This window comes from Bubalus bubalis, chromosome 2, assembly GCF_019923935.1.
Source record: "Bubalus bubalis isolate 160015118507 breed Murrah chromosome 2, NDDB_SH_1, whole genome shotgun sequence".
NCBI lineage: Eukaryota > Metazoa > Chordata > Mammalia > Artiodactyla > Bovidae > Bubalus > Bubalus bubalis.
The window spans coordinates 136,788,633-136,803,299 of record NC_059158.1 but is presented as its reverse complement, the minus strand read 5'-3'; the positions used below and the strand labels follow the sequence as shown (position 1 = coordinate 136,803,299).

General features: G+C 40.0%; 1 protein-coding gene across 1 annotated transcript in view; it reads left to right on the top strand.

Moving 5' to 3' along the window:
* The first annotated feature begins 483 nt into the window (after nucleotides 1-483).
* Nucleotides 484-14,667, top strand: part of DNAH7 (dynein axonemal heavy chain 7) — a 271,936-nt gene continuing 257,752 nt past the window's right edge. The window contains exons 1-2 of the mRNA XM_006078127.4: nucleotides 484-637; nucleotides 5,070-5,132. Coding sequence (XP_006078189.4) covers nucleotides 623-637; nucleotides 5,070-5,132 — 78 coding nt within the window. The 5' untranslated portion in view covers nucleotides 484-622. The remainder of the gene's footprint in view (nucleotides 638-5,069; nucleotides 5,133-14,667) is intronic.

The window sequence follows — 14,667 nt, the reverse complement described above, 5'->3', positions numbered from 1 at the left end:
GTTTTCTAGTGTGTGGCAAAAGTCAACAAGGGGAGTTGGAAACCCATGGAAAATAGAAGAAAGGTGTTTACTTGTTCTAGACTTTGCATGCTTTGTTCTCCTACTTTGGCCCACATCAGCAGTGAAATTTGCAATCATTTCATTCCATGAGTAGTCCTCTGAGACCTTCTAGGCACAAAGTTAAATAGGAAAATAGGAGTTAAGGCAGGGACCTGGAGCACCCAGCTATGTTAGGAGGTTGCCGAAGTGTGATGGTCATCAAAGGGTATTTACTTCTCCAGGCAGAAGGAGGAGCACCCACCGCCTTTAGTTGTTCAATGCACCCTCTGCGGAAGTACCACTTTGGCTCAGGTGCCACCCAGCGCCTTGGAAAGTGCCTCCCACGGGAACGCACTGCGAGTTCCACAGTGCGGTCCCAGGAGCACCAGACGACCGGAAAAGGAACGTGCGCGGGTCTGTTGCTTAGCAACGAACGCAGCCGGGACGCTAGACGGCCCCCGAGCGGAGGGAGCAGAGACGGCCGTGTCGCCGGGGGTCGCATCTCTCTTCCGAGGGGTTTCGTGGGGGCGCTGGCAGGAAGGATCCAGGAGCCACCCGGTGCCGCCAGCGCGTCCTTGCAGCCATGAGCCGCGAGCAGGTGAGAGGTTGGCTCCTGGCTAGGCTCCTCCCCGCGGCGAAGCTTCCCTAGTATTTCAAAAGTGATAGAAGCCTAGGTCTTACGGACTTCCCAGTTGTGACCCCGCGGGCTACAGGTTCTTTATCGCACTTGTGCTCTGGGATACAGAGATTTTCCGGTGAAAGCTTTTATATGAACTCTTCCCAACCGTTTGTACTTGGTGTTGTCATAACAACCAAACACATCAGTGGAGCAGTGCGTCAGCAGTTTAAAGTACAGTTGCCGAGTGCTCCCATTGTACTAATGGTGGGTGTGTTTGGCTAGGGAAAGCTCAGGGTGGGGAATTGCCTTTGATTTGGGCTCTAGGACTGGAATACAAGCCCCTTCATAGCGGTGCAATTTTGGGCAAATCACTTGATCTTTCTGTCTTCTCTCGCTTTTATGCAAAAGGGAAAAATCAGAACAACTTTTCTTTCCTTCTAAGGATATTATGAAATTCAAATAATATAAGATACCATGGTGTGGTCCTTGTCAAATGGAATTTCTTCTTAGGACAAGATTCCCATGGCATGTAACAAAAGATGCATATAAAACCTTGTGTTAGTCACTCAATCGTGTCTCTTTGCCACCCCATGGACTGTATCCCACCAGGCTCCTCTGTCCATGGGATTCTCCAGGCAAGAATACTGGAGTGGGTTACCATTCCCTTTTCTAGAATATAAAACTTTGTTGTTGTTCAGTCGCTCAGTTGTCTCCTACTGTTTACGACCCCACGGACTGCAGCACGCCAGACTTCCCTGTCCTTCACCATCTTGAGCTTGCTCAAACTCATGTCCATCCATTCAGTGATGCCATCCAACCACCTCGTTTCCTGTCATCCCCTTCTCCCGCCTTCAATCTTTCCCAGCATAGGGTCTTTTCTAGTGAGTTGGCTCTTTGATTCAGGTTGCGAAAGTATTGGAGTTTCAGCATCAGTCCTTCCAATGAATATTCAGGATTGATTTCCTTTAGGATTGACTGGTTTCATCTTCTTGCTGTCCAGGGGACTCTCAAGAGTCTTCCACAGTTCAAAAGCATCAAAACCTTGGCTAATCATTGTTAGTCAAATCCATTTCACCAGGCTTCACTCATCAAGTTCCCTTTTAATTTTTGCCACAAAAGACTTGCAGGCTCAGAGTTGTTTTCCAGGAGGTTGGAATCAGCTGTGTCTATTTATGTCTGAGCTAATTAAGACTGGGTAGGCTCGCTGACCTTCCAACTGGCCATGTGCAAGTATCTGGCTTGGTGACCTTTTGACATCAGAGGGCTGACAGCTCCACCCTTAGACCCTGTTTGTTCTTGTTGAGTTAGTATGTTGTCCTGTTCAACTCTTTGTGATCCCATGGACTGAAGCCCACCAGGTTCCTCTGTCCATGGGATTCTTCAGGCAAGAATACTGTAATGGGTTGCCATTTCCTTCTCCAGGGTGTCTTCCCGACTCAGGGATGGAACCTACGTCTCCTGTGGCTCCTGCATTGCAGACAGATTCTTTATCACTAAGCCACTGCAGAAGCCCCAGATCCTGTTCATCGCATGTATCTTAGTTACACCTCGCAGAACTAATTGGGCTTTGGTGGCTCAGTGATGAAGTTCAGTTCAGTTCAGTCACTCAGTCGTGTCTGACTCAGTGATGAAGAACTGGCTGCAATGCAGGAACCACAGGAGACAAAGGTTCCATCCCTGAGTCAGGAAGATCCCCTGGAGGAGGAAATAGCAACCCATTCCAGTACTCTTGCCTGGAGAATCCTGGCAAGAGGAGGAGCCTGGCGGGCTATATAGTCCATAGGGTCACAAAGTGTTGGACACGACCGAAGCAACTTAGCATGCACAGAACTAATTACGACGCCTACCACACCAGTTCCCAATCGCCTTTCCCTAGGCACTAGGCTCCCTGGGCCTCCTCCGAAGGCCCTGCTGCTATCCCATGAATACCCCAGTCCCCAGTTTTGAGATTTGCTGTCCTGTCTCCTCCTTGGCTGCCTTGTGAGTTAAGCCCTGTTTTTGCCACAAACCTCCCAGTCTCATTGTTTTGGCTTGTTCTGCCTGTGGCCAAGGAACCTTGCTCTGTAACATAGTTGCAGTAGTTACTTTATGGAACTGTTTATTGAGGAGTAGCTGTAAACAAATGCTGAACAATGATCGAACTTTTAGATGTCAGAAGAGAATAGGAAGATGTTAAGTGTGGACATTATTCTGGGCTAGCTAGAAAACAATGGTTAACTCCCGGCTTGTATGGAAAGAAAGAAAGAAAGTGAAGTCCTCAGTTGTGTCCGACTCTTTGCGACCCCATGGACTGTAGCCTACCAGGCTCCTTGGTCCATGGGATTCTCCAGGCGAAAATACTAGAGTGGGTTGAAGAGGCCCTCTAAGCCTCCTAGTACTGAATGCAAAACAGTTGCTTTTAAGCCTGCAAACGTTGCTTAGCTTCTTGGTTTGACATTGAACTATAATTCTTTCCTTTACAAGGCTTTATAATATTCGAGGTGGGGGGTGGTGGTGGTAGCGTTAGAGTTTACTGTGAAAACGTTAAAAGTAACATTGAGTTCTAGATTACATGAATCAGTATTTTCTTGATGTTTGCATTAGTCTTTGAGCTAATCTTGACTTGTATTCTATGGTGTAGAAATTTAAAATACACATTTAGGATATTTTCAGTGGTATTTCTCAATAGCTGTTATTTCACAAAGCCCCAATTGACCAGTTTACAACTAAAAAGCTTCCACTAAAAACCATTTGGCAGTTAAGTTTTGCTTTATCTTAATAAAAGTGATGTTTGGAAATTACACTTCCCTCCCTGCAAAATAACCTATATTATTGAAAAAGCAGTGGGCTTTTGAAAGAACAGGCATAAGCCTGTCTAGAATTATTCACATTTTCTATATACTATATTTTTTTTAACAGCAGAGGTCCCTCTCTCACTGCTTTGGTTGATCTGTAATTTATAAACTCTTGATACTTTCACTTATGCTAAGTTTGAGTATAGTTTTCCTTTTGAAAGGGTGGAAGTTTTTTATATTTTAACCTGAAACAAACAGAATGGATTAAACTTTTGGAAATGCCATTTTTATGTGACATTTACTTATGTATTCATTTAGTTTGAAAAGTGAGCAGGTGGTAAAATCATATTTGTTGAAGGAGATTTTAATATGTTCAGCTCATTAGTGGAAGGTTTAGAGTGATATGGCATTTTTCAGGAATAGCAATTTGAACTCTTAAATTAGGTATTTACCAGAAATATAAATCTCTCGCAACTGCTCATTTCATTTTTAAAATTACTTAAAACATAAGGCATTTTGAGTTTCAGTTGAAGAACTTTCCAGTGTTTAAAAATACAAATATCCAAAGAGCATGAAGCCCCTCCCCCCCCCAAAAAATCCACTACAGATTGTGGGCAAAGAAGATGGAAAAACTGTCAGCCTATCTCTACCCAAGTGCTTTTTCTAGTTGTTAAATTAAGTAGTTTTGCATTTATATGCTCGTTCTGTTTTCCTTCATCCTATCTTCTTGATGTTATTGCTTAAAAAGGAGATGAGAGTAAAACAGTTGGGTATGAAGCCAACAGCTTGGTGATAATTTTAACAACCATAACTCAGAACATATTATAACTATATTTAAATCAACCTTATTAAATTTTGAGAGGTGGTAGTTGATTAAACCAGACAACTTCATAACATTATTGTTGATTTTACCCAGGCACATTCATAGATTCTGGTCATTTCATCAGAATGGTTAAATTTGGATTATACCAGGCTTAAAATATCTTCCAATAGACCAGTATCTGAAAATCAAAATAAAAGCTAATTTAAGGAAGACCTTAACTCTTAAGCAGTTTTAATTCTAGTAATGTAAAATTATATTAGGAACCCAACAGGAAACAGATGGCATGCTCAGAAAGGTTAAATTGAAGAAAACTTATAAAAAGACCATTTGGAGAGGTGTGGGCAAGGTTAAGGGAGGAAACCAACAGAGATAAGATGGCACTTAAGGATTAATAACAGGAAGTCTTCTCCATTCCTAGGTCTTGCACTTCTGCTAAATTGATTCCTAAATATTTTATCTTTTTCAATACAGTTGTAAATTAGTTTCTTAATTTCAGTTTTGGATTATTCATTGTTAGCATCTGGAAATACAGTTTTTATTTTTTCACTGTTATTATAGCATCTAGAAATACAATTTTTGTGTATTAATATTGAATCCTGTGATCTTGCTGAACATTCATTAACTATAATAATCTTTTGTAGATTTCTTATGATTTTCTGTACACAATATCCTGCTATCTGTAAAGTATGTTTTAATATATTTTAGATGGTAATGTGTTTTACTTTATATTAAACACTCAATAACATTTGGTTAAATTAATCAATTTCAGCATTAAGAGAGTAACAGTTTGGTTTGTGTGTGTGTTTTCATGCAGGATAAACCTCCCAGCAAAGAAAAATCCAAGACACAAGTCAGATTTTTACCACAGTTGTCTACGGTAATTTACCAATATCGCATCACTTTAAAAATTTTTTAATTTATTTATGTTTTAATCGAATGATAATTGCTTGACAGAATTGTGTTGATTTGTGCCAAACATCAACATGAATCAACCATAGGTATACATATGTCCCCTCCATCTTGAACCTCCCTCCAACTCTCTTCTCCATCCCACCCCTCTAGATTGTTATAGTGCCCTGGTTTGAGTTCCATGAATCATACAGCAAATTCTCATTGGCTATCTATTTTACATATGATAATATAAGTTTGCATGTTACTCTCTCCATATATCCCACCCTCTCCTTCCTCCTCCCTTCTACCTCCCATGTCCCTAAGTCTGTTTTCTGTATCTGTGTCTCTATTGCTGTCCTCCAAATAATTTCATCAGGACCATCTTTCTAGATTCCATATATATGCATTAGTATATGACACATGGTACATATTTTATTGCTTTTGTAATAATGTTGTTTACTAGTTTTCACACTTGCAAATAAGTTACTGAATTTCTGATTAAAAATTTCTGTGCTCAATTTATTTTCTGATGGAGAATACCTAGGAGGTATATATCTTAGGAAAAATAACTGTCTTAATAAAGGAGCTGTAAGCTGTAATTACCTAGTATGTGCAGAATACTTGAGTATTCTGAACAAAAGAATTGTGAAGATGAGCTAGCAGAAGTAGTTCTAGAGTTGAGAAACACGGAGTTGGATTACAGGTTTTTCACTAGTGGCTCTATGACTGTTGCAGAGTCACTTATCTCTCTGAGCCCCAGTTTGAGTTTAAAATGAGAATAGCTAACTTGGTTTCTGAAGAGATGTCTCTTCTAGCACTTTTAGCTACAGGAGATTTTTTAGATCTTGGCATTCTTTTTCATGATTTTGATGTTAAATTATCGTTGTCATGTGGAAAAGTCAGTTAAGAGACATTTTCAGCTGATCAAGTGCTGGACAAATTAGATTTTACTGCAGTAAGATTTATTGTCAAATAATTATATTGAGTTTAATATCATTGAGTTATATTCTGGTGATTCCTGGAAGTTGAGTGTAACTGGAGGTTCAAAGCAAACATTATTTGTTTTGGAACATATTTGAAAATCTCAGAATGAACTATGAAATGGAATGTGAGTGGCTTCATACAGAGAAGATTTCTAATACTTTGAAATTAAGGATTCTTTAAGATTAAAAAAAAACTCCAAAGAAATATTTTAGGTGAATGTGCTTCAACATTTCAAAGTACATGTTTTAATTGTGAACCTATTTGTATTGATGATGTTAAGATTATCACACCATGTTGTATAAAATCATAGCATCTTCTTTTAGATTTGTAAATATCTAAAATACTCTATGTTGAGACAAAGATATGTAAAATGGAATGGACATTTTTCTCTTTAAAAATTTAAAAAATTTTAAAATGGAATAATATGGCAACTAGTTTAAAAAGATATTATTAGTTTATAGATTTAGAAATATCAACTAAATTTAAATTTACTTACTGAATAAATATTCAATGGCCGAGATTAATAATCCTTTCTAGCCTGTGAAGCATATAATTGTTTAAAATGCTTATTTGGCTGATTTAAACCTTACACTGTGCTCATATTTGACTGTATCTTGCAGTTTTTCTTTTGTATCATTTGAGTTTTATGTCTTCTTAAGAGACCACCTGACCTGCCTCTTGAGAAACCTGTAGGCAGGTCAGGAAGCAACAGTTAGAACTGGACATGGAACAACAGACTGGTTCCAAATAGGAAAAGGAGTACAACAAGGCTGTATATTGTCACCCTGCTTATTTAACTTATATGCAGAGTACATCATGAGAAACGCTGGGCCAGAAGAAACACAAGCTGGAATCAAGATTGCTGGGACAAGTATCAATAACCTCAGATATGCAGATGACACCACCCTTATGGCAGAAAGTGAAAAGGAACTAAAAAGCTTCTTGATGAAAGTGAAAGAGGAGATGAAAAAGTTGGCTTAAAGCTCAACATTCAGAAAATGAAGATCATGGCATCTGGTCCCATCCCTTCATGGGAAATAGATGGGGAAACAGTGGAAACAGTGTCAGACTTTATTTTTCTGAGCTCCAAAATCACTGCAGAAGGTTACTGCAGCCATGAAATTAAGACGTTTACCCCTTGGAAGAAAAGTATGACCAACCTAGATAGCATATTCAAAAGCAGAGACATTACTTTGCCAACAAAGGTCCGTCTAGTCAAGGCTATGGTTTTTCCTGTGGTCATGTATGGATGTGAGAGTTGGACTATAAAGAAAGCTGAGCACTGAAGAGTTGATGCTTTTGAACTGTGGTGTTGGAGAAGACTCTTGAAAGTCCGTTGGACTGCAAGGAGATCCAACCAGTCCATCCTAAAGGAGATCAGTCCTGGGTGTTAATAGGAGGGACTGATGTTGAAGCTGAAACTCTAATACTTTGTCTACCTGTTACGAAGAGCTGACTCATTTGAAAAGACCTTGATGCAGGGAAAGATTGAGGGCAGGAGGAGAAGGGGACGACAGAGGATGAGATGGTTGGATGACATCACGGACTCGATGGACATGGGTTTGGCGGACTCTGGAAGTTGGTGATGGACAGGGAGGCCTGGCGTGCTGTGGTTCATGGGGTTGCAAAGAGTCATACACGACTGAGCGACTGAACTGAACTGAAGAAATAATATTTGCAAGTTATTTCCTTTATTTAAAAAAATTTCATCTCAATATTAAGGTTTGCACTCAAACTTTTCTGACATTAAAGATTTGGACAGGGGGATACTGATTACATTTATTTAAATTTTTGGTAAAAACTGATGTATTCTTAAATAATAGACATTGTAAATGTTTGGAAGAGCAAATGGTAGAATTGGAGCCATCAGGCTATTTTAGGAATACATAGCTTTTCTTTTTTTGGCCAGGGGTGAGGGGGTGGGGGGCAGTGGTGGTGGGTGTGGGTGTGGGGAGGGATTGCAGAAAACACTGAAGTTACCAGCAGTTTTTCTTTTAGCCGATTCTACCCTCATAGCTTCCATGACAGTAGACTCTTTCACTAAAGGAAGAAAGGTGCTGGGAGTGGGGTTGGGGTATTCAGTGCTGCTCTGATTACCCTGGGTCATAAAGAAACAGACTGCTTGCCCCGTGGTCTCTGGTAGAGCACCCACTTTTTTCCAAAATCAGCTTCTAGTACTGTGTGCTCCACCCATCCAGCAAGTTTTTAAACATACTGTGTGATGACCAAAAGTTTGGAGTTCTCACAACTGGCAGAAGTTGCTGGTATTTAAAAAGTTACAGATTTGCATCCCATAAATTCGATGAAAAAATAAGCCCCAGGCATCTAAGCCCCAATGAGTACTTGAGCATATAAGGCCTTTCTATCTGAAAGACCTTGAATGATTTTCATTACAGACCTTCATGCTCTCAGAGATGATCCTTGTTAAAATCAAGGGTGCCCAGCACTGGTAGCTGCCAGACTCTCAGAGCTGGGGACCTGACTCTCACCCTTGCTGCCCACCTCACTCAGAGCCCTCCTACGAATCTGAAATCCTTTTGGGAGGAAGGAGAGAGTGAAAGAGTTGGGAGAGGTGGAAGGATAGAAGAGCGTTGCTTTTGATGTCTTAGATGATTTCCTGTGAAAGAGCCTGAAGATAGGACATGTGTGCAGTTGGAGAGGTGATCCCAGAAAGCAGGAGTAAAGGATCAGGGAGAGTAAAACTAGGAGAAACCAGTATGAGGCAGCTGGGATGATCCTGCCTGAACTTCATCCGTCTGAGGATGGTTAGGGTGGAGGATGGTAGCATCTAACCCATCAGCTCTCATCCTATGTTGATGAAGGTTATTCTTGAGGATGTTACTATTCCACCTACTTCCGGCTGCTCATGTGTGAGTGCAGAATGGGCTACCCTGAGGGTCTTGTGCATGCATACTCAGTCGCATCTGACTCTTTGTGACCCTATGGTCTGTAGCCCACCAGGCTCCTCTGCCCATGGGATTCTCTAGGCAAGAACACTGGAGTTGGGTAGCCATTTCCTTCTCGAGGGAATCTTCCCAACCCAGGAATCAAACCCATGTCTCCTGCATTGCAGGCAGATTCTTTACCACTTGAGCCATCGGGAAAGCCCCCATGTTATAGCATCAAAGAAGCCTCACAGCACAAAGCGTAAGACACTTTTCTGAGCAGCTCTGCTCTTTCTACATGAGTTGAAGGCAGTACAGAACTGTTCACTGCAGCCACATCTGAAATCAAGAGGTGAGGCCAAGAGGATGTGAAAGAAAGTGTAACAAGAGTTGTCTTGATGGAAAAATCAATGGAATTCTTAGTCTAGCCTCTCAAAAGTTACAAAGCAGAGAGAAGGAGTGGCATATGTCTAAGTCATCTCATGAATTGCTTATCAGCATTAAAAATATGTAGATATTTCTTTACAATTCACCCCTCTGATTTTATTGAAAATCAGTGTTACTTAGCTAGATGATATTCTGGCTAATGTGTGGCTGCTCTTTTTGGTTTGCCAGAGGGCCACTATTTATAAAATATTATATGTATATATATATAATTTTTTGCTGCAATGCAGGGCAGAGAAAAACATGAAGGCTCTCACCACCCTTCACCTGGGGTGCTGATGAGAATGGGGTGGTAGTTCAGTGTGCAAAGGGATGCTGTAGAGATTCCAAGAAGTCAAGTGTATGGGAATTGGTGGACAAGGCTGGGCTTATCTCCACTGTACTTTTGTAGTAGCTCTAATGCAATAGACCTCATCTGAGTTGCCCCTGTATCCCAGTATGATAATTTTAGGGAACTTGGACTATGTATTTCTTTCCTTCTATCATTTGCAGCTGTACTCTTAGGCTTTTGCTACATCCTCATTCTCTCCAAGGAGAAGGAAATGGCAACCCACTCCAGTGTTCTTGCCTGGAGAATCCCAGGGACGGGGGAGCCTGGTGGGCTGCAGTCCATGGGGTTGCTGGGAGTCGGACATGACTGAGCGACTTCACTTTCACTTTTCACTTTCAGGCATTGGAGAAGGAAATGGCAACCCACTGCAGTATTCTTACCTGGAGAATCCCAGGGATGGGGGAGCCTGGTGGGCTGCAGTCTATGGGGTCGCACAGAGTCGGACATGACTGAAGCGACTTAGCAGCAGCAGTAGCATTCTCTCCAAAGGGAAGCCTTTCACTCTGAGGACACCTGTTACACTTTTAGCTCATATATGTTTTGCCCTTGTTTCCCTTTATACCCTATAGCCTACTGGGGATTAAAGAAAACAGAGTCATTTGTGGTATAGCATGGTATATGCATGAAACAGTCACCTAATTTGGTGTTTGTTCTTTGGGAAGTATTGTTTGAAGCTCATTGCAGTTTCTTTCACTTCCTTCTTCTTCACTTCCTATGTTATTGAGATACAACTGCATATATCTCACCCTCTCCTTCCTCCCCCTGCAGCTATGTTCATATGTCTGCTCTTTGTCCATTGCTGCTCTGCAAATAGGTTCATCAGTACAATATTTCTAGATTCCATATATGTGTGTTAGTATGTAATATTTGTTTTTCTCTTCCTGACTTACTTCACTCTGTACAAGAGACTCTAGGTTCATCCATCTCATTAGGACTGACTCAAATGTAGTCCTTTTTCCTGCTGAGTAATATTCCATTGTATACATGTACCACAGCTTCTTTATCCATTCATCGTCGATGGACATCTAGGTTGCTTCCATGTTCTAGCCATTGTAATAAATGCAATGAGCATTATGTGTCTTTTTCAATTTTGGTTTTCTCAGGGTATATGCCTCAGAGTGGATTGCTGGGTCATATGTTGGTTTTATTCCTAGTTTTTAAAGGAATTTCCACACTGTTCTTCATAGTGGCTGTATCAATTTACATTCCCACCAATAGTACAAGAGGGTTCCCTTTTCTCCATACCCTCTCCAGCATGCGTTTTTTGTAGATTTTTTGATGAGGGCCGTTCTGACCATGTGAGGTAGTATCTCACTGTAGTTTTGATTTGCATTTCTCTAATAATGAGTGACTTTGTTTTTTTGGGCTCCAAAATCACTGCAGATGGTGATTGCAGCCATGAAATTAAAAGACGCTTACTCCTTGGAAGGAAAGTTATGACCAACCTAGACAGCATATTCAAAAGCAGAGACATTAGTCAACAAAGTCCATCTAGTCAAGGCTATGGTTTTTCCAGTAATCATCTATGGATGTGAGAGTTGGACTATAAAGAAAGCTGAGTGCCGAAGAATTGATGCTTTTGAACTTTGGTGTTGGAGAAGACTCTTGAGAGTCCCTTGGACTGGAAGGAGATCCAACCAGTCTATCCTAAAGGAGATCAGTCCTGGGTGTTCATTGGAAGGACTGATGTTGAAGCTGAAAAGCCAGTATTTTGTCCACCTGATGCGAATAGCTGACTCATTGGAAAAGACCCTGATGTTGGGAAAGATTGAAGGCGGGAGGAGAAGGGGACAACAGAGGATGAGATGGTTAGATGGCATCACGGACTCAATGGACATGAGTTTGGGTAGACTCCAGGAGTTGGTGATGGACAGGGAGGCCTGGCATGCTGCGGTTCATGGGGTCGCAAAGAGTCGGACATGACTGAGTGAAGAGAACTGAGCTGAATAATGAGTGATGTTGAACATCTTTTCATCTGTTTACTAGTCATCTGTGTGTCTTCTTTGGAGAAATGTATGTTTAGAGTTCTGCCCACTTTTTGATTGGGTTGTTTGTTTTTCTGGTATTGATTTGTATGTGTTGCTTGTATATTTTTGAAATTAATCCTTTGACAGTTGTTTCATTTGCTATTATTTTTCCCATTCTGAGGGTTGTCTTTCCCCTTGTTTATAGTTTTCTTTGCTGTGCAAAAGCTTTTAAGTGTAATTAGGTCCCAGTTGTTTATTTTTGTTTTTATTTCCATTACTCTAGGAGGTGGGTCATAGGGGAATCTTGCTGTTGTATATCTTTTTTGGACAAATGTTTATTCAGGTCCTCTGCCCATTTTAAAAGTGGGGTTATTTGTTTTTTAGCATTGAGTTTTATAAGTTCCTTGTATATTTTGGATATTAATTTCTTATTGGATACATCATTTACAAGCAAATTCTCCGATTTTGAAAGTGGGCGGCCTTCCATTTGTTCATAGTTTCCTTTGCTGTGCAAAAGCATCTTAGTTTGATGTAGCTCCACTTGTTTATTTTTGCTTTTGTTTCCCTTGCCTGAGGAAACATAGCAAAAAAAAAATATATATATATCACTAAGACTGATGTCAAAAGGCATGCTACCTATGGTTTCTTCTAGAAGTTTTACGGTTTCAGATCTTATATTTATGTCTTTAAATACATTTTGAGTTTTTCTTTTATATTGTGTGAGAAAGTAGTCCTGTTTGATTCCTTTGCATATAGCTGTTCAGTTACCTAATATTGTTTATTGAAGAGACTGCCTTTCCCCTTTGCATATTTTTGCCTCCTTTGCTGTAGATTAATTGAATGCTGTTTCAATTGAATGCACTGTAAAACTACAATAGTCAAAAACAGACACACAGTGCAATTTGAAATAACAGAGTATGATACCTCTAGCTTTGTTCTTTATCTAGATTGTTTTGGCTCTTCAGGGTCTTTTGTTTCCACATAAAACAATTCTTCCAATCCATGATATTGGGAGTCAGAGATACTGAATAATACCTTATAAACTGAGAAGAAACTTTGAGGTTGAAAAATGAGGCAGGCAATTCATAAAGTGCAGGTAGGAAGTATATTTGGGGTATCTTACACACAGGCAGGAAATATTGAACAAATGATCTAGAGGCATTCACAGGTGCACTTAGACCACTGAAAGGGTGCGGGGGAGTTTAAAAGGACCAAAGCCAAAGACAGAATCTGACTACTGGAGAGAAGCATGTCTACACAGATGGGAACTGGGGATTTTTCCTCCACCTGGATGTCTTATGACCATTAACCATCTGTGTCAGCAAAAACATATCTCCAGTTTTCAGGTATCAGACGAAGACAAAGGTAAAAGTTAAATGGGAATTCATCTGGCTTGGGCATATTCCTTGTGAATTAGGCTAAAGCTTAATCATGTATAAAGGAGAGGGGGTTGGACAGAGGGCCTAAGTTAGAAGTGACAAAAAGGAGTTAGTTTGGTCCAGTCACACTCATGAGCATGGTGTATCTTTCCATTTCCTTGTCTTCAGTTTCTTATCAGTGTCTTGCAGTTTCCAAGTACAAGTCTTCTGCCTTCTTATATTTATTCTCATATATTTTATTCTTTCATTGCATTGTAAAAATATTGTTTACTTAAATTCTCTTTCTGATGGTTTTTTAGTGTATAGAAATAGCAGATTTCTGTATTAATTTTGTATTCTGCAACTTTACCAAATTCATTGAGTTTTAGTAATTTTTTGGTAGCATCTTTACAATTTTCTATACATAGTACCATCTCGCCTGCAAACAGTGAGTTTCCATTCTTCCTTTTCCAATTAGGATTTCTTTTCTTGTCTGATTGATGTGGTTAGAACTCCCAATACTATGTGGAATAAAAGTGGAGAGAGTGGTCAACCTTGTCTTTTTCCTAATCTTAGAGGAAGTTCTTTCAGCTTTTCACTGTTGAGTATGATGTTAGCTGTGTGCTTGTTATACGTGGCCTTTATTATGTTGAGGCATATTCTCTGGTGGTCCAGATGGTAAACAATCCACCTGCAATGCAGGAGACCTTGGTTTGATCCCTGGGTTGGGAAGATCCCCTGGAGAAGGGAATGGCTACCCACTCCAGTATTCTTGCTTGGAGAATTCCATGGACAGAGAAACCTGGCAGGCTATAGTCCATGGGGTTGCAAAGAGTCAGACATCGCTGAGTGACTAACACTTTCACTTATATTCATTCTGCACCCACTTTGAGAGTTTTTATCATAAATGGATGTTGAATTTTGTCCAAGACTTTTTTTCTACACCTATTGAGATGATCATATGGTTTTTATTCAGTTTGCTAATGTGTATCATGTTGATTGATTTTGCAAATACTGAACCATCCTAGCATCCCCGAGATAAGTCCCACTTGTTAATGGTATATGACTCTTTTACTGTATTGTGGAATTTGGTTTGCTAAAATTTTGATGAGGATTTTTATGTCTATATTCATCAGTGATATTGACCTGTAATTTTCTTTTTTGTGGTGCCTTTCTTTTTTGTGCTGGATTGGTTATCAGGGTGATACTGACCTCATTAGAATGAGTTTGAAAGTGTTCCTTCTGCAATTTTTTGGAATAGTTTGAGAAAATGGGTACTGATTCTTCTTTAAATGTTTGGTATTTACTTGTGAAGCTGCCTGGTCTAGGATTTTGTTTGGAAGAATTTCTGTTTTATCACTGATTCAGTTTCATTACTGGTAATTGGTCTGTTTAAATTTTCCATTTCTTCCTAATTCAGTCTTGGGAGATTGTACATTTCTAGATTGTCCATTTTATTGGCATGTAACAGTTCATAGTAATCTCTTGTGATCCTTTGTATTTCTGTGATATGTTATAACTTATTTTTCATTTCTGATTTTATTGGGGCCTG